A 20,276-nucleotide genomic window follows, 5' to 3' on the forward strand; every position below is an offset into this window, starting at 1 on the left:
ATCAAAAGAGAGGTGCAGGGCAACTCAAAGAAAATATATGATTATGGAAAAAAGAGTTTTAGTTTGAGAAAAAATTATCTTGTATATCAAATGAGAGGAATAAAAAAGATCCATAATTTGTTCAAACAAATTTCAGAAATGAATAAAAAATTACATTTGAATTTTAAAAAATTATTTACATATTAGTTATGTGAATTCTTATGTGAGGGTTTAGGATTAATTCTTCAATCTACAATTGTGGATTGTGGAGTTGTGGATGTTGCAAGAAGCTGTTACCACCGATATATTTCTGTTTTAGTGTCTCGTAGGGTAATAAGTGTTCCAAATTTGTAATTCCTACTTTTTTTTCCATGAATTAAATGATAGTGGTTTATTTTTGAGCTGAATGTTCGGATTTTGCCAGATTGTGGTGAATTTATTTGAAGATGTGGGGTATCCAGTGATTTGATTGGATTTCCACCAAGCCGCTGAGTCACTGCTATGAATTTATTTTTGAAACAGTTATGTTTTTTAATTGACTGGGTTCTTAGCAGTCATATTGTTCTATAATTAGACAGGCGTGTTGTGATTGTGGAGTCTCTTGCAACCAAACAGGTATATACTGAAGATGGTTTGATAGGTGGTAAAATCTGAAATTTGGGGTGGCTAGGGCCTCCACGGTCTCTTGGTTTCTGCATGGTGGATAATTTGATTTGTGGTTTCTTATGTTTCCAATAGAATTTCATTATGGTAGAATCTAGAGTGTTAAATCAATGTGATGTAGGTTAGACTGGGGTCATAGAAAAAGAGCAGGGCAAGAAGGCCTTTTCTGCATCCAATGAAGCAATTACGGTGTTGAGGTGGTTTCTCTGGGATAGACTGATGAGGCTGAATAGACAACACATGAGTGAGTGTCTGTCCTTTATAAATCCTTTTTGGTCTGGATGGATTAATGTAGATATGACTATTTCTAATCTGTTGGCTAGTGGTTTACTAATTATATTTAAGTCACAATTAACCAGGCTTATAGGTCTGTAGCTGGAGGTGAGGGATGGATCTTTGTCAGGTTTGAGAAAAACTGAAATAAGGGCTGTGTTCATGTGTGTGGGTATGGTTCCTGATGATTTGATTTCATTGACCATCCTGCTAAACAGAGGAATTATGAGTTACCAGTAGTGTGGGCTATACAAGTACAGTCCAATTTCTATTTATAGAATTCTATTGTGTAGCCATCAGAACCAGGTGACTTATTGTTGGGCATGGAGAAGTTTTGGATTAAGGATTGTAATGGAGAGTAATGTGGTAGGTTAGTGTTTAATTATTATATCTCAGTTGCCTCTGCCAGTCCCCTCCATTGTCCTCTGTGATGGGCCTCCTTTTATGCAAGTTAACATAGGGTTTACATATACATGTGCAAGACAAATAGTGCAGAGAAAGCAAGCAATCAACACATAAAAAAGAAAACAAGACAGTTACACAAATACATAGATGAACTAGGGGACTAAGAGAGTGTGTGTGTATGCATGTGTGTGTGTGTGTGTGTGTGTGTGTGTGTGTGTGTGTGCGAAGGTGATTTCTAATGACTTTAGTGACATTCTGATGTTTTGCGTAGCACTGCAATTAGTTCAAAGTTTCTCCTGAACCGCTTCGGTCCATGACAAGGAAGCTTTCCTGTACCACCAACCTTAGGCTACACTGTCAATATGGCTCCCAAAATACCTCATAATCTAAGAGGTCATTGGTAGATTGCTGTGAAATTTACTGCACTCATTCATACTCCAAAGAGGATGAACCCTTTTAATTACAACCTCGTGGCATTTTCTCCTGCGCCTCCCTCAGGACAAACTTTACATTTTTAGTTCCAATCCTGGTAAGGCTCTAAGAAAAACTAAATCTTGTTTGTCAAATGAATGTTGTTCATTCTATCCAACACTTGTGGGGTGTAGTGATCACTGTAGCTGAAAATGGTTTCAGTTTCCCACAGATAAAAATCAAATGTGAGCAGGAAGCCAAATTCCAGTGGTCAGTAGAGACATTGCTAAAATGCATTCTGATGCCAGCTGCTGCCATCTGTTGGATCTAAACAGACTGAATAAGTGTGGATATTACATACTCAGGGCTGAGTTAAAACGTTAAGGACCATGGGACATAAATGAGCCTCTGACTCCCCATTCCTCCCAAACTCTGTGAATTGTGTATGTGTCCAGTCATTCTTAAGTGCCCATCATGTACAGTGTACATAGTACACTGTAGGTGGAGCTGGACTCTCTGGCGGTGGTGTCAGAGAGGAGGATGCTGGGTAAACTACACGCCATCTTGGACAGCGTCTCCCACCCGCTCCATGACGTGCTGGTCAAACAAAGGAGCACCTTCAGCGGAAGACTCATCCCCCAAAATGCACCACAGAGCGCCACAGGAAGTCATTCCTGCCTGTGGCCATCCAACTCTTTAACTCCTCCCTCTAAGTGTCAGTCTGTATGACCCTAAGTCATTAAACTGGACATTGATCATTAACATCACTGCAATACCTGAAATACTTGTGCAGTATTCTCTGTTTAATACTGCTGTGTATTATACTCTGTTTTCAGATATTTATTTATTCATACTTCTGTTACTGCTGTGCAATATCCACTGTCTCATAATAATCTTAATAAGCTACACTTAACTTGACATTACTCATTATTGCACTATTACTTATTACTTATATTATTACATTGTATTATACCGTGCATACTAATCAAACCTCTAAATCCACTTTGGTACTTACACTTATTTAGCTTTTATACTTATTTACTTATATCCACTTTGTACTTAATTTATCTTACCTGTATTATAGTGTATTATATTCTGATTTGCTTAGTAAGTCTCCTTTCTATTCTCCAGCGTGCACTGACGTGACAGTGAGCAGCTGTAATAAAAGAGTTTCCCCTCTGGAATCAATAAAGTATTTCTGATTCTGATTGTGATTCTGTAAACAACTCATGGGAACCCAGAGTCAGAGTCCTGCCCCAGGCTTGCTGTGCGTGAGGAAGTTTGAGGTCATTTAGTAATTTACTTACATACATTTGCACCAGATAAGCACAATAGAAACTGACACAATAAAGGTTTTAAAACTAGACAAGTGGCTCTGCTAGACAGGGCCTCAAAATGAGGTGAAAATGTAGGACTTGCGTTAAAGTTAAAGTCCTTAAGAGTTTTATGAAATCAAACCCAGTTTTTGATACTTTGAAAAGTTGTGGATGGTACCAAAAGAACCACTCCATACCGTCCCGTTTCTTCGTTATCCCTCTGTTGAGGTTCCAAGCGAGCCGAGCCGATAATAAAAGGTGAAGTTAAAACACTGCAGAGCACCGATTGGTGAATGGGAGTACGAGCAACCAGAGTCGCCTCGTCGTCTACGCTCTGATGTGGGATTTCCCAAACTCTCCTGTTTTTTCAGCAGTATTTTGACTTGCTGCCTGTAGCCTTTTCTCAAAGCTTGTCTACTTGTTGTAATAAACAACCACATAGTGTGTGTGCATAGTAAGTGTGCGGTGCGATTGAGAGGGAGCAAGCGAAAGTGATGGTGAATGTGAGCGGAGGAAAAGGTTAGCAGTAAGTTGTCAATCTGGTAGTAAATGTACAGTGTAGGTTAATGTTACAGTGTGTCAGTTAAAGAGGACCTATAATGTTCATTTCCAGCTCTATATTTTTATTCTGGGATTCCACTAGAGTAGCTTTGCATGGTTCACATGGTTCAAATCCTTATTATCTTATACAGATGGTCCTCTCATGGTCCCTTAACACCTCCCACCTGGTGAAGAAAGCTCTACAGAGGCTTTTCTTCCTAAGAAAACTCAAACAGGTCAATGGTTGAAGAGATATACTGCACTGTTACGGTTAACCTGCCACGCATAAGTGCCTTTTAAGTATTATGTACAGATAGAAAACACTACTTCTATGCTCACATGTCTAATAATATCTAATTTGTTGTGCAATACCTTTTTATATTGCACTGTTTACACTGTCACTGTTTTCCTGCCTCATCCAAGTGCCTTTATTTATTATAAATAGATAGAGGACACTAAGTCTGTCTCGATAGTTACTTTATCGACTTATCAAGGTCAGCAAAAATTATTTAGGTTATGTCCATATATTGATATTTCCCGTTTACATGTATGTTTATTTGGATAAGAATGTCACCAACATTTTAACCAACCATGATGCCAGAATAAACAGCAGGGTTTTCCTTACATTATAAGACTTGGGGCACAACACCTTTTTTTTCCACAGCTGCTAAGCCGAATGTAACAGACACGAGTGTGAGACACGTTTTGCTGTCATTTCTGGTCGCGCTGCTTCTGTCCTCTCGTCGTCTGCTTTCTGTGTCTGAGTTTCACCATGGGTGGGGTTCAGGCAGCTTAAAATTTAACTGCTCTTTGAAAAGGTGTACTTGCATTGTTATGCTATGATATTATCCTTATATCAGTGGCATAAAATGGTCTTAAAATGACAATGATATTGTATATCGCACTTTTTTCTGGAACAATATTATCGTCCAACAAAAGTAGTTATTGTGACAGGCCTAGAGGACGCTACCTCATCATATTTATCTTGTTTACTTATCTTGTTTTCTATTGCTGCTGGTCTCTGAGAGTTACCAAACATAATTTTGTTGTATGCCTACAATGACAAATGTCTTATCATATATTATCCTTTTACTGTGTACTGCTGTTTTGTGGAAAACTACTCACACCGCGTGCAGCATGAAATCAGATCACAGTTGCTCATGATGGAAAAAGACTAAATGGCTATTTCATTAAAACAATGTTAGTTTGTTTGGCTGTACTGTAAACAGACATACCAGTTGTTCTTCTGTTGTATTTCTGACTGTAGCTCCTCAAGGACTGTTTGCTGTAGTATTAAACTGCACTTGTTGTTACCACCATTCCTTTAATATTGGTAGAATATATACAGTACATACAAAAGCATTTGGCAGCTTCAATCCAAGAAAATTTTATCCTAAAATACCTGCAGGTAGCAAGCATCCAAAAAACTTGACAATGCTAATGTACAAGTACATAATAAGCATACCTGTACTATGGCCACAAATCCATCTGAGAAGGTGCCTCTGAGGATGGCATTACGGGTTGTACCAACTAATAGTTCCTCCCCATCCACATCTGCAATGGTACGGACTGCCCCATATTTTTCTAGAATCTAGACAAATAATCACATTAATCAACAAGCCTTTCCCTCTTAATTGAATGTAACTTCACAGAGCCCTCCACCAACAGCATCACACACACATACAGTTGTGGTTCACCTCACACTCTCTCTCAGGTGCCAGGTCAGCGCTCCAGCGGATGATTTTACGGTCTTTCCCTCCTCCACTGAGCAGAGCCCCGCCCTGCAGGGTGCACAGGGTGAACACACTGCCTTCATGGGCTCTGGTCTGTCGCATGATCTGGAAGGTCTCTGTGGGAAATGAAAGACAAATTCATCAGTGTGTATGGAGACAAATGAAGGCCATAAGGTTTGTCAATATGAAAAACAAAATTGAAAATGAAAAGCTAAAAAATTGTATGTATGAACCTTGAACCCTGAGTCCAGCCTGAAGACATCCACAGGCCAATATTCAGTCATGGTCATAGCACTACCTACTGGCAACAGGAAATTACTATTCTATACTTTGATTTCCTCCTCCTAGCAGGTCGACCAGATCCACCTCAAATTTGGGTAGAAAAGCCTTAAGACATTGATGATGATTTATTGTGAAAATTGTGAGTTTTCATCAAACGCTGTTGCCACGGCAACGCATTGTTCGGAAACAGGAAGCTGTTTTTGAAGGGCTTAGGATGCTTGAAAAGTAACGAAACGTACAAAATTTGGGAGGCAGATGTATCATCTCTAAACTTAAAAAACCCCCTCTTACCCTAAACCCAACAGGAAGTCAGCCATTTTGAATTTACAGTGCACTTTTAGGGCATTTTTCGCCATTTACAGGCTCCGTACTTTAATGAACTCCTAGAGAATTAATCAGATCGACTTCAAATTTGGGCAGTGCAATCTAAAGACCTTTGCGATGCTGAATTGCGAAGCATTTGAGGTTCCATCAAATGGCGTGGCCATGGCGATGCGGCAAATTTCAATGTTTCGCAGTTAGTAACTGTGGTTACTGGTTCGATGTTTCGAAAAAAGTAACTGTACTATCTAAGCTCCACAATGTCAGATCTTTTCCAAATTTCGCATGTTTGATGAGAGTCCCAGCCTGGGACATCTACATACATTAGGAGATTAGTCATTGCACCACCTACTGGCAACAGGACGTAACCCTTGTGTGACAAGGTAATTGTAATTTACATGAAATTTCATTGGTGTACACTTGATATACTGGAAGGTAATGTATAATTAGTGGGTGTTCTCTAGCGCCACATAGTGGACGCAGGAAGTGAAATTTTATTCCTTCGTGCAGCATCCAAAATACATGACAATTCAGAGCCACTTCGACCAATCTCCGGTAACAACGCTGCGGCACGCCCCGACATGCGGGAGGTGCAAGGGCCCGCTCATCGCTGTTTGCAGCTTTAATTTCTTCATATTGACATTTCATTTTATATAGTGTATATTGATCTACAGTACTGACCTTTGGCTCCTTTGCCAAGCGTTTTGACATCTGCAGCTGATTTTCCCCAAGTCAGGATGTTTCCTTCAGAGTCTCCGGTCAGAACATCTCCAGTCAGACTGAACACAAAGCACTGGATGAACTTGGGCTTCTTGTATTTCTGAAAAGAAAGGGAGATTGGTTTTAGAACAATAATTTGATTTATTGTTAGTACAGGTTTAAAAGTAAATATTTGCTTTACTATACTAATAACATATTTCTGTTATTCAAATATATGTTAGTGAGTTTAAATCACATTTACACCTTCGATTAACCCAGATTGTTAATTTCTCTTTTGGATTTTCCATATCTCCATATGGTTACTCTCAATTTTCAGTTCTCTTTGTTTATGCTCCTTACTTCCCTTTTTAGCCTCAAACTGAGGAAGCTGCAAACTTCATTTTGTAGAACTTACTCGTACACAGACAATAAAGGAACTGAAGTGAATAGAAAGATACAGAAAATTGGCAAAACATTTTTTGCTGCCAGGTCAGGATAAACTGATTTAGAATAAACTCAAGTGTGTCTTACTCCAAAGATGCCTTGTTTCTTGGTGAACTGTCCTGCACTGAGCGTCCAGAAGTACACGTGGGATTTACCACAGGTGATGATGTTGGTGCTGTCGCTAGGGTTAAACTCTACAGCAAACACAGCCTCGTTGGTGCTCTAAAAACAACAACACACACAAACACGTGTTTTGCACAATTACAATGTTAAACGATGACTGCAAGCCTTTGTCACATGGAAAAAGTGTACCCTGATTTTGTTATGGTGCCTCAAATTTCCTCATAACACATTGTAGGTGTTTTAAAATGAACAAATCAAACACATGCTTGACATATTGTGGCATTGTTAAATTGATATGGCATGTAACATGTTAGCAAAAAGTTGCCTATTTACACATCCGGCAGATACGGAGCAATGTTAGCATTCATTTGGAGTCGTGTTTGTGTATAGGGCTGCAACTAATGATAATTTTCATTAATGATTAATCTGTCAATCATTTTCTCGATTAATCGATTAGTTGTTTGGTCCAAAAAATGTAAAAAAAAAAATTGTGAAAAATGTTGATCACTGTTTCCCAAAGCCCAAGGTGACGTCCTCAAATGTCTTGTTTTGTCCACAACCCAAAGATATTCAGTTTGCTGTCATAGAAGACTAAAGAAACCAGAACATAATCACACTTGAGAAGCTGGAATCAGAGAATTTGGACACTTGTTCTTAAAAAATGACTGAAAATGATGAATCGATTATCAAAATAGTTGGCAATTAATTTAATAGTTGACAACTAATCAATTCATTGACAAATCGTTGCAGCTCTATTTGTGTACAGATTGATGTATTTGTGAACCAAAACAGTAAAGTTGTGGAGAAATTGTGTTGTTGAAGTTGTGGAGATAAAAGACGCTAAAAGGCTCTGTAGACCTGAGGTGAGATGGAGGGTCAGGTGATAATTCTGTTTGATCATCTCTATGATCGACTGCTTTCCTTTCATCACATTATTATTATTTCACACAATCATCTGAGTCATTGTTCATATAAAATATTGATTAGTGTGGCATTAAGAACTTCAAAATGCACCTCATGCATCTATTTAAAGCTGCACTAATCAATATTTTTATATGAACAATGGATCAAATGACCGTGTAATGTGAAAGAGGTTGTTGTAAGGAACCCACAAAGAATTATCATACTTTTTTATTGTGCTTTTTAGCCTCTTTTAGCTTATTGTTTCTTTTTTACAGCCTGCGAACTCAAACTCAGCCTTCTTTCCACCAGTAGCAGGCAGCAACAAAGCCATGTTAAAACCCACTGTAAACTTCCTGTTCAGGACCAAATTACAGCCAAAGTTAGGCATTTGTTTACTCACACTGTAACAGGTTACTCGTAACAACTTGATGTTGTGTTTTCAGCTTGTACCGCTGCCCAGAAGTGGTAAAATAAAATCAAGAACTGCAGCTTTAAGTTAAATTTGTGCAACTCTATTTTCTAAACAACCCCAAAGAGAACTATATAGGATTTCTTTCTTGAGATGTTTATTGCCACCAGGCACAGACACACAAAATGGAAACACAGTCCCAGTGGCAGGTCTTCTGTAACCATGTATGCAGTATGTACAAAAAGTACAGAAGCATCATTTCTACACAAAAAGCTCCATTCATAGCTGTGCTGTAAAGTGGCATATGTACTATTCCACTGCTGTGGAGAAGGGGTATCTTGGTATAATTACCTTGTTCCTGTTGGATGAACTCGTATGTTTATACAGCGTGGGTCAGTGTGCCTGTTCAGCACTGAGCTGCCTTCCCACATTGAACCATGTACACTGGATGCTACCTTCAACACAACATAAGTTCTTGGACAAGCCCATTAAATTCTTGACTTGAGATGATATACAAGTTCAAACACCCACCTATGCATTCCCACTGCTGCATTAGAGAAGACATACACACACACACTGTATAAAATATTTACACTGTTGCCATGACAGCTGTGCTGAAATTGCTCTCAGGGAAGTTGAGGCATTTTGGGATAAAAGCCCATAAAAGCATAGCAGAGACACCTCCCCCCCTCCTTAATCTCTCCAAACAGACCTCCTTTATAAAAAGCATCTACATATTGAGCACGCAGCCACGCTGGGCATCTGGCTGCAGAACAGCCTATCTGGCACTATGTTCACACTGCAGCCTGGCTGATTCTCATGCTTTAACTTTAGTTGAAGGATTTCATTGTCTCTGTGTGGGTTATAAAACCCTGCAGTGACTGATAATTTCATAAATGTCAGATGATGTAAAACCCGGGCCCTGGTGGAAAGGGTGGACAGTTTCAGATACCTCAGTGTGTGCATCACAGGCCCTTTATACCTGGCATTAACATGCGTCTTGGGTGATTCGATCACAAGTAGGGATGGCAGAGCTTGACAGTAACAGTTGCCAGGTTGCCATTGGTAACCAATTTGAGAAATTGGCAACCAATTCTTGGCCTTGGGATGGGAATCAAGAACCAGTTCCAGTTCAGAATCGGTTCTAAATAGTCCAATCCATCGGAATCGTATGCCTCGGAGCTGATCAATTCCTTTTTATCAATGCCGGCATGCCGGTCGCGCTAGTTTCTCTCCTCTCCTCTGTCTGCTCCCTGTGTTTCATCGAGGGTGGGACTGAGCACACAGACGGAGCGGAGGAGAGACGGGTGAAGTACACATTACTCGAGCTGACGGCAACTCGTTACGTTACTTAACGCTGAAATTCAACCGCGGTGTTCTGTCGGAAGATGCAGTGACTTAAACCAACAGTGAGTGAGAAAAAATATAAATAATATGTAATTTGTTAAGCTATGTGTAGAGGAAAAGTCTGCTAGCCGCTAGGCTAATTTATGCAGTGTAAAATGCCATAGGCTTAAGCTAATAATGATAACTAGCAAAAAACAATAGCTTTTTCTATGAACCTTACCCCCCCCAAAACCAGTCAACCTAGGGGAGGGAAATACTGTACTCTACACTGTGTTCAGACCATAGACTGTAGGTTCAGACTCAAAGATAATAAAATTGTTGCATGGATGCTGAAAACCAGTGTAGGCCTACTTTTTTCCCCACACAGAAAATTAATCAGGAATCAATAAGGGAATCGATAAAGAATTGGACCGATAAGCAGAAGTGATAATGACATTGGTATCAATAAAATCTATCAATTCCCATCCCTAGTGGCAACCACTTTTTAACATTTAAAAAGTAGGGACAGCAAACAGCAAAACCTGCACCTCAACATGAATACATTTTCTGTTGCATTACTGAAATATTGCTGGAACTAGACAATGCTGCACGTGCGTTGGTGAGTTTACCCACGTGCTCACAGGCATCTTGTTTTCATGAATGTCTTAGAGACAATGGCGAAGCAAATTAAGTTGTTTGACTATGGGGTGAAAAGTTCGACTAATCTGTCAACATCACAAACGAATGCTGGTATTTTGGATACCAGGAATTGAGGGTGGACACTGATAACACTTTCAAATTCTGTAAAATATCAGATAAAACACAAACTAGAAAGAATTTTGTTTGGTTACTGTAATAATGCTTTTAAACATTCTTTTATGCCACATTTTCATCATTAAGCTGACGTATAACTGCATAGTATCTTAATTACTCACAATACAAGGTGACCAAAAATGGCAACCATATTTCAGTTTTTCAGCAACCAAAAGCTGATGCCTGGTTGCCAGCCTGGCAACCATTTTTAAAAGTTAGTACTGAGCCTTGGCTGGGTATCGGTACTCGATACCTTTAAAGGTATAAACAAGGCTGGTCTGTTGTGCTGGCTCTCTACACGTATCTCTAAAAATCATTTGGATTATTTTATGCAACGGAATGCTTCCATTCACATGATGGGTATCGAATGAAGTAGGGAAAAAAATGCTATATACTGTACTCTATTGGTACCGGTATCACTTTAAGGGTACTGTTATTAGTACTGGTATCGTCATTTTTTAAACAATACCCAGCCCTAATCACAAGTGGACAGCTCCAAGTACGTTAGTTCACACCTGGCATTATGGTAAATGGACTCTACTTGTATGTACTTGTATAGCACCTTTCTAATCTTCCGACCACTCAAAGCGCTTCTTTGAGTGGTCATCAGTCCAAAGAAACTGACTAATGTCATCAGTCCATGACCCGCTCTACCACTAAGCCACAGCCACCTCCGAATGTGGTCTGAGCAATCTGATTTCAATGCGTCCTCAATGCGTCTTGGGTGCGTTCACACCTGTACTTAGAGCTGTCCACCTGTGATCGGATCATTCAGAATGCATGTTAATGCCAAGTGTAAACAGGGCCTAAAAGACTTATCATGGTCTTCTCGCGTCGACACCTTGGGGTCTCTTCCACCTCAGATGCCTAAGAGACTTCAGGATACCCCTCAAGGTGCCAAAGGATTTCTATACCTGCACCATAGAGAGCGTACTGACAAGCAGCATCACCGCCTGGTTTGGGAACAGCACCAAGAGGGACTGCCTGGCCCTGCAGAGGGTGGTACGGTCAGCAGAACGCACCATCGCATGTCAACTCTCAGCCCTACAAGACATTTACACTAGGAGGTGCAGGACGAGGGCTGGGAGGATCATAAAAGACCTCAATCACCCCAACAACAGACTCTTCTCTGTGCTGCGGTCAGGGAGGCGCTACAGCTGCCTGGATGAGGAGGAGTTTCTTCCTTCAAGCCAGTTGGGTCCTGAACCAGTCACTTTACACACATACATAACTTATAATACATCACTTACGCTTACATCATCATACTAATGTCACCTTATATTGCATATATTATTATGCACTGGTTTTAGTGTTCCATTTTTCTAAAAGTCACTGCTGGTTATATTGTTCATTGTTCCACTGTTAATTTTACTCTTTTTTATATATTTCTATTTTATTTGATCTATTTGCTAGATTCATCTTTATTTTATTTATCTATTTGTTAGACTCATTCTGAGCTAGGCACGTAAGAATTTCACTATACGTTATACTGTTTACGATTGTGTATGTGACAATAAAAAAACTCGAACCTTCTCAAATTAAAAGTAAAAACATGTCATCCCAAAGCAGGCAAACTGTAATAAAACCTGTTAAAGGAACAGTCCAAAATTTTGGGAAAGAGAGTGGTTTGTTGCTCAGAGTCAGATGAGACGCACAATACAAGTTTAATGTCTGTGTAGGAGATTTAGTAGGTCCAGGACATGTTTAGCCTAGCTTAGCTCAAAGACTGAAAGCAGGGGGAAACGGCTTGCTTACCTCCTTCATAATTCTCAAATACTTTTTTAAACACTATTATTTTTTGGCCACATGGCAACAGAAGAAATCCACAACAAGCTGAAAACACAACATCAAACATATTATATTATTATTGTAATTTTTTTAACCTACTTACCTTCTTTAGAAGTATTCATGCCCATATTATAGCAACTGTTTTATTATTGTACTTTTGAAATATTATATTTAATATTTTATTGTATCATCTTATTATTGTAACAGTAACAGTCTGTACTGTAAGTGTACTCAGCTAAGATTAATGCAACTTTATAAAACAATGAGGAATGTTAACAGTATTTCTGCTTTGAATAAAACTGGTGATAATAATTAGCCTTATCATTGTAAAGTATCATTGTAAAGGGTTGAGATTTCTTTATTACTGAGCCTGTTAAGTTCATTCACACTTGACCTTACTTTGACTGTTCTTTACCTTGACCTCTGCATGCTTGGTCCCCTTGCAGTCCCATATTGAAAGCATGTGCTCATTAGAGTCATCGATCACACATAGGAACGCTCCAGAATCCTGAAAACAACATTTGGAACAAATAAAGACCAGTCAAAAAAAAAAGAAGCTAAATTCAGCATAATGTAAATTTCCACAGCACCAATTCCACCAGTAATCAGCAAAATAAAATGCAAATGAATGTGCGTTTCCATCCACTACCATTATGCAATTATTAGGAGTTGGTTATCGCTTTGCACAAACTTTTCCACCTCAGCCGAGAGTAAAAAAAAGATTTGGGGCTTTGATGAGAATTCCCCGCAAATATTATAAGCTTCAGGGGAGGGGTATAACTGTCAAGGTTCATAGACAAAACAATTGTATTTACACTGCATAAATTAGCCTAGTGGCTAGCAGACTTTTCCTCTACTCATAGCTTAACAAATTACATATTATTTATACTTTTTCTTTGAGTCACTGCATCTCCTGACAGAACACCATGGTTCAGTGTTACGTAATGTAATGAGTTGTCGTCAACTCGAGTAACGGTCACCCCCCCAAAGCAGTCAACCTAGGGGAAACACTGCCTTGCTGTCATCCTCTGAGATGCCATTTAATGTTAATAATGTTGGATTACTATAATGCATATATAATAATGAAAAACCCTGCAATACTGATTTGAAGCTTCGAAGCATTCACGTCAGCCCTATGAGATTTTTTAGAATTTTCCACTCGTTTTTTTTATGCGCAAACTGAAAATACGCATAAAAACAGGTGGATGGAAACCCACCTAGAGTCATGTCATTCTCACCATTCTGCTACTCTCACTTTCTCTTTTTGAGAAAAATACTGTTAATGCCACTAATTATTTCCAATTGCTTCTACTTGCCATTTTTTGGTCAATGTTAAGCTATCATCAATGAAACTCCACCTGTCCTGCAGATATTTCACATAAAGAGCCAGTAAAGGAAAGGCTTGAAGATTTTCAATGTGAAACACCTGTACAGGAAGTGTTTAGTTTCATTGACAACAGCTTCACTGCGATCTAAAAATGGCAAGTGACTGGAGATAATTATTAAATGAAAAACAATATTTCTGTTGAAAAGAGAAAGTGATAGCAGCAGAGTAGTAAATATGACATGTACTGATAAGTTTAGGGCTGTGGAAATGTATTATCAATCAAGACAGGTGATCATGTTGCATTAGCTGGGGGACAGGGGAAATATAAGTCTGTTTCAAATAAAGGCCTGGGTCTCGCTGCAGTTGAGGTAAATCATTTGTGAATAACTCTGAGAATTTACATTATGTTATTTTACAATCAACTCACAGCAAAGGAAAATGCAACTGATCCCACTCCCCTCTGGAAAGTTCCCAGGCCGATCTGCTGCAGGGTGACCAGGGTAGTGGAGTCCCAGATATGAACACAAGGCTGCAGGGGCTAATACACACACACACAAACTTTACTTACATTTATCCTCAACACATAGTTCTACCTATCTACCAGTATTATTTTGAGCCAAAATTCAACAACTTTTTTAGATTTTTTAGTGACTGGTTATATGCATTAGAATTAAAATGGAGCAAAACACTGTATATCTGCATGAGGGTTAAGGTCATTGCTAGGGTCCCCAATAAGATGTCTGACTTTCATAGGGCCCTGATTACACAATATACAGTATGCATTAATGCTGCACACATACGTGTACAGAAATACAGTATAAAGCATTTAAAGACGTAAAAAACATTTGTCTATAATGGATCAAAGTGCATCAGACTGGTATCACAGCAGTAGTCACCTTGCCGTCTTTATCCACCCCTGCTGTCTGGCCAGATGCCACTCGCACCTTGTCAGGATGGAGGGTAAGACTGCAGGATGAACAAAAATAATGTAACTAAATAACAAGAAAGGGTTGTACATGGCTTTTGAACAAATATCTATTCAAACATATTGACCAGTGGCAACATATCTGTGTATGTGATTTTAACCACCATGGCAAAATGACAAGTGTACTTGTAGTCAAATAAAGTGCAGTCCGTTACGTACAGTGAGACATTTTTTGGTTGTGTTGGCTCAGTAGTCCAGCACATTGGATTTAAAAACAAAACAAAACAAAGACTACGAGGTTAAAGTGCTGACTCTGCTTTAATTTGAGGATGTTTACATCCAATTCAGTTGCACAGTGAAGGAATTGTAGCCATTTTTACACATACTCCCCAAATTGTAGGGGAACAAAAGTAATTCAGCAAATTAAAATAAACTTAAATAAATAAACTTAAATACACTCATTATATTTAAAGTAGGGCTGACACCTTCTGGTCGGTTGGTCAATACTCTTGTCCGACCAAATTCTCATTGGTCAGGCAATCGCTGGTGTTAATTTTATAAGGAGAAGCGCTTCTTTATCCATTATTTTCGGGGGCGGGAGGGATATGCAGACCTGATGTTTTTTACTTTTTGAGTGATGTTAGAAATAACATTGATTATGAATAAAAATTATATTCAAACATATTTTACTCAACAAATGTGTTTCTGTTTTAATAATCGTATGGTTTAATAGACTATGAGACTTAAAAGACGGGAACTCAAATCACCCGTTTTCACAACTTTGAACTCGCCCAACCGCCCAACCGAGACTGCTAATAACTTACTGAACATTTACTCAGCTCCATACTAACTAACACCATGTCAAAGAACCAGCACAAATCACTACATTGGCCCCCAGGCTCAGAAGACAGAGGAGCTGAGTGGCTAAAGTTTATTTTTGATGGCAACGTGTGTGTTTCAGTTTCATGTGGGAATTTTCTTTCTACCGATAGTTCCTACATGAAACTGCTCACAACAGGGTCTGTAGATTATCTTTCGTAACCCCTGTCATGATTTCTGGAAAGAGACATTGCTGTTTTCAAATGTATTTTTTTGGCAGAGTGCCATTTAGTTCCATTATATTTGAGAGAAGGCAGACATCTCTACGGCCAATATCTCCAAAACTAGACAACTCACACCAAAACGATCTAGATGGATAAATAGCACTACAAGTAAGAGGAAAAATATGTATTTTTGATTTTGGAGTAAACTGTCCCTTTAATATCTGGCTTCAAACCCTTTGCTGTCAGTGACTGTTTAAGATCTGCGACCCAGAGATATCAGCCAGTATAGATATACCTGTAAATGTGAACCGAAATTCTGAATCTCTGCCCACATCTCGATTTGCTTATATACGTTTGGTGTCGATTGGACAAACAATCGACCAATCAGATCGTTGTAGGTGGGATTAAGAATGGGGACGTTATCGCCCTACATAGCAACCTAGCTACCTAACTACATCCATGAAAAATAGAGACAAAGGGTCACATGGTGGCAAAAAGCATAGAGGAGCTGATGCAGCTGTACAGGTTGTTGTAAGTCAATTTACCAAAATAACAACTTAAAGTGGTCATATTATGCTTTTTGGCTTTCCCCCTTTACTTTATTGTGTTATATATCTTTTTTGTTTATGTAGTAGGTTTGCAAAGTGAAAAAGCCCAAAGTCCACCCCAAAGGGAGTTACCCTCTCACTGCTCCTGAACTGCCTGAAAACAGCTCGATTGTAGTCCAGTCGTTACTTCTGTAACATATCTATGTCACTATGTAACACCTGTCATAATGCACAAATTGAGCAGTTTCCATAAGTACACCTAAATATTAATTAAAATGTTAGATACCCTCCAGGCAGCCAATGGGCATCAAGTTGTTACTGTGATGTAGAGACAGTGCACAGTTAAACATTACGTATGAAAGATAAATTAGTTACAAATTAATAACTTACAACTCTGAAACATCTTGTGAAGCTGGTTTGGGCTGCCTGTGTTTCGGTATCAGACTCAGGCTGGAACATGTACGGCTGAACTGAAGCCATACAGACCTCTTTAGCCATTACTGGCTAAAGAGGCTTTGTTTTGGATCACAGTTACTTCCTCGTCAGGACCCGCCCTACTGCTTCTGATTCGCTAGTAGTCCTTACGTCGGTACTGAGCATGTGCAACTCCCAATAAAGATCGAACAGAGGTGAGATGCCTCGCTTAGCTAAAACAGAGCGTTCAAGACACATGGTGAAAAGAGGTGCTGCAGCAATGTGTAGTATGAGAAAAAATATGGTGTTTTTTTTAAACCATGTAAACCCATTCTAGTACAACCCCAAAATAAAATTATGAACCTGAAAATGAGCATAATGTGACCACTTTAAATCTACATATTTCTTTGATATGAAAAAGCTGCTCCTAGCAACTGCTAAAATGGCATGAAAATGGCATCAGCGAGATGGATACAATTAACATGAACACAATGTCAGACTGAATAATAACTAAATGGTAATTCATTATGATTATCAGGCTGCCCCAAAATGCAAGTGTGTCACTGCCTAAATAATTATGGACTGCACTGTAGTGAACAGTTAAACTGTAGCTTGTCCCAAAGCCTTTAAGTGCCATTTGGAAACCATAGTAAGTTCCCCGTTATTTCAGGAATATAAGTATTTGGTATCTGTTATTTTACACCACCGCCATTGCTTTTATTTTTCTATATTATTATTATTATTATTATTATAGCTGTCAAAAGAGATATCAAATCACACCTATTCTTTGAGGCATGTGGTAACATGCCAATGTGCCGATCGCCTCCCAAATCTCTAGTCTCTTTATTTGCCCTTGGTGTGTTGGTTGCCAGCATGTCGATACCTCTTAACAGGGTTAAATGGGTTTTTAAATGTTTTGAGAGGTTCTAATGGGCTGTGATGGTTTAAATGTTTTAAATGGATTTTAGTGTGTTTTAATATTTGTCAGATGTTCGAACAAGCTTTAACCATTTGAACTCAAGACTATTTTTGTTTTTGATTTTCACAGCCTTTATTTACAGGCTTATGGGATAGTCAATACAAGTTTAAGCTAGGCAAATTAATAATGTTAATTTCAAATGACCATGAGTTAGGCTACTGTCAGTGGTACTATATAGTACATGTTTCAACACACCACAAATATTGGTAAATTAATATAGAAACGGGAGTGTCAGTATTCTAGGGATATATAGATCATGTAGGACATACTGAGCCTTAGTTCTGTCCACAAATGTATTGATAATGATGGTGTAAAAACAAAAAAGGATGGCTTTTGTCACTTCTTATTTTTTAAAATTTCGATTTCAAATGAATTTTTGAGATTTCACAATCACCACCATTTCCCATCATTCTTTTGGTGATGTAAACATGAAGTAATATGGCATGGAGCCAGTGAGTTAGCTGTGGGCCACATCTGAGCCCTGTATTCTAGCCCAGCTTAGCATAAAGACTGGAAACAGTTTTAAAGAGCTAGCCTGGCTCTGTCTAAAGTTAAAAAAAAATACACCTACCAACACTTCTAAAGCTCACTGATTAACATGCTGTACCTTGTTTGGTACATCTGTACACAAACAGAAATATAAAGAAACATTTTGTGGTTTAAGAGGAGCATAACGTGCTGGAACTATTTCTTGAAAAACATCAGTATAGGACTGCCAGTTATTGTAGGCTAGCTTTAGAGATGTTGGTATGTTCACTTTTAAAAGAGCCAGGCTAGCTGTTTCCCTCTCTTTCCAGTCTTTAGGTTATGCTAGGCTAAATACCTCCAGTCCAGCGCTTGTCATCTCTTTCTCAGAAATGTTGTGTTCGTGTGTAAGTGTGTTTCCCAAAATGGTGATCTATTGCCTAAGTTTCATTTTATCTTATCTATGGATGCAGATGATTTACAGTAAATTCTCTTCCACTGACCAGCGGACACAATCTGTGTGTTTGCTATAGTGGCGTTGTGTGCGGTTGTTGATGTGGTAAAGCACAACAACACAGGCGATGAAGTACACTGCCTCGCCCGTTGGAAGGAAGTACAGGTTGGCCCGGCAGTCCCGTCCCCGGTAACCATAGCTGGCATGACAGGGTCAAGGTGACATTCATGTTACTCATTGGTCCGTTTTATTCATCAAATGAACAGTTCACTCAACAATGAAAATTGTGTTATTATCAACTATTCAGCATGTGAAAATTTGAGTTTCTATGAATTTTTAACTGACATAGAATAAATAATGACACTGTTTTAGTGTACAGCTTCACAGCTAACAGTTAATCTGTGCTTGATGCTGCTCTCACAGACACTAAACTATTAAGAGAGATACTTTCCAATACAGACACTGTGGCTTGAACCTAGGAAATGAACATACAGTGAAATCATCACTCTCTGAATGTAACATAACCCTCATAAATATGAACAAGAGGCTGAACACTGCTGTGGCATTCTGGAAGGATACACCCAGTCCAGCTCCAGTCTCTCAGAGGGCGGCTCCATCTTCAGGTCTTCGTAGTTCTGGATGTTAGAGGGTATGTACATGGTTATCGGCCGGCCTCGGATGAACATTTTGATAGACTGTCCTGGAAGACAAACACAGCAGCAGAAAAGTAATGTAGCGGTAATACAGATAGAGGCAAACAAAGACAAGTGTTTTACTGTTTATTGTCCCTGAATGTATCCTATTCCTACTTCCACTTAGTACCATTTACTGTATATCATAAATGATCAAATAGTGGCCAGGGCCATTATTTACCAAAACTGTATTAGCATTTAGCTACTAAAGAGCCAGATATTTTTCTTTGGAGATGGCAGAGACCAAAAACAGCACTAAAAGAGAGTGAATATTGGACTTACTTTCGCCAGGTAACCATGACTACAACTCCAAATAAAAGCTAATGTAGCTGCTGGCTGTGTAAATAAGCAGCTGTTTGCTAATAATTTTGTCATGTCAACTTAAAGGTGATGATATTTCAATGTTTTGTTCACAACTTGTTTCCGCTGCCCCCAAGTGGCCAAAGAAATCAGTTTAAGGGGGGCCGATGTAGGTTTAAGTTTTCCTGCAAGGCAAGTTTATTTGTATAGCGCATTTCAACAATAAGGCAATTCAAAGTGCTTTACATAAAACATAAAAGCAACATAGGGCAATATAAAAAGACATTTAAAAACACTTCAAAAGAGTTAAATAGAAAATAAAAACAAGATAAAAAGTAAGTAAAGAGTAAAAGTTACAGTGCAGTGTAAGAAATGAATCATTGTTGTTAATCATTGATTTACTAAAAGGCAGCAGCAAACAGAAAAGTCTTCAGACTCGATTTAAAAGACCTGAGAGTTGCAGCAGACCTGCAGTTTTCTGGGAGTTTGTTTCAGATATGTGGAGCATATAAACTGAACGCTGCTTCTCCATGTTTAGTTTTGACTCTGGGGACAGAAAGCACACCTTGGTCTGGACGGTTCATAATGTAGCAGCAGATCAGAAATGTACTTTGGCCCTAAACCATTCAGCGCTTTATAAACCAACAGTAGTATTTTGAAATCAATTCTTTGACAGACAGGAAGCCAGGATAAAGACCTGC

General features: G+C 38.9%; 1 protein-coding gene across 2 annotated transcripts in view; it reads right to left on the reverse strand.

Moving 5' to 3' along the window:
- eml3 (EMAP like 3) overlaps positions 1–20,276 on the reverse strand; it is an 83,296-nt gene that overhangs the window by 10,574 nt on the left and 52,446 nt on the right. For both annotated transcript variants that reach the window (XM_044185198.1, XM_044185199.1), the window contains 9 exons: positions 19,163–19,283; positions 18,633–18,782; positions 14,652–14,721; positions 14,183–14,293; positions 12,844–12,936; positions 7,154–7,288; positions 6,605–6,743; positions 5,285–5,436; positions 5,053–5,178 (listed from right to left, as the gene is read on the reverse strand). In XM_044185198.1, the coding sequence (XP_044041133.1) occupies positions 5,053–5,178; positions 5,285–5,436; positions 6,605–6,743; positions 7,154–7,288; positions 12,844–12,936; positions 14,183–14,293; positions 14,652–14,721; positions 18,633–18,782; positions 19,163–19,283 (1,097 nt within the window). The remainder of the gene's footprint in view (positions 1–5,052; positions 5,179–5,284; positions 5,437–6,604; positions 6,744–7,153; positions 7,289–12,843; positions 12,937–14,182; positions 14,294–14,651; positions 14,722–18,632; positions 18,783–19,162; positions 19,284–20,276) is intronic.

Source organism: Siniperca chuatsi, linkage group LG22 (genome assembly GCF_020085105.1).
Source record: "Siniperca chuatsi isolate FFG_IHB_CAS linkage group LG22, ASM2008510v1, whole genome shotgun sequence".
Classification (NCBI taxonomy): domain Eukaryota; kingdom Metazoa; phylum Chordata; class Actinopteri; order Centrarchiformes; family Sinipercidae; genus Siniperca; species Siniperca chuatsi.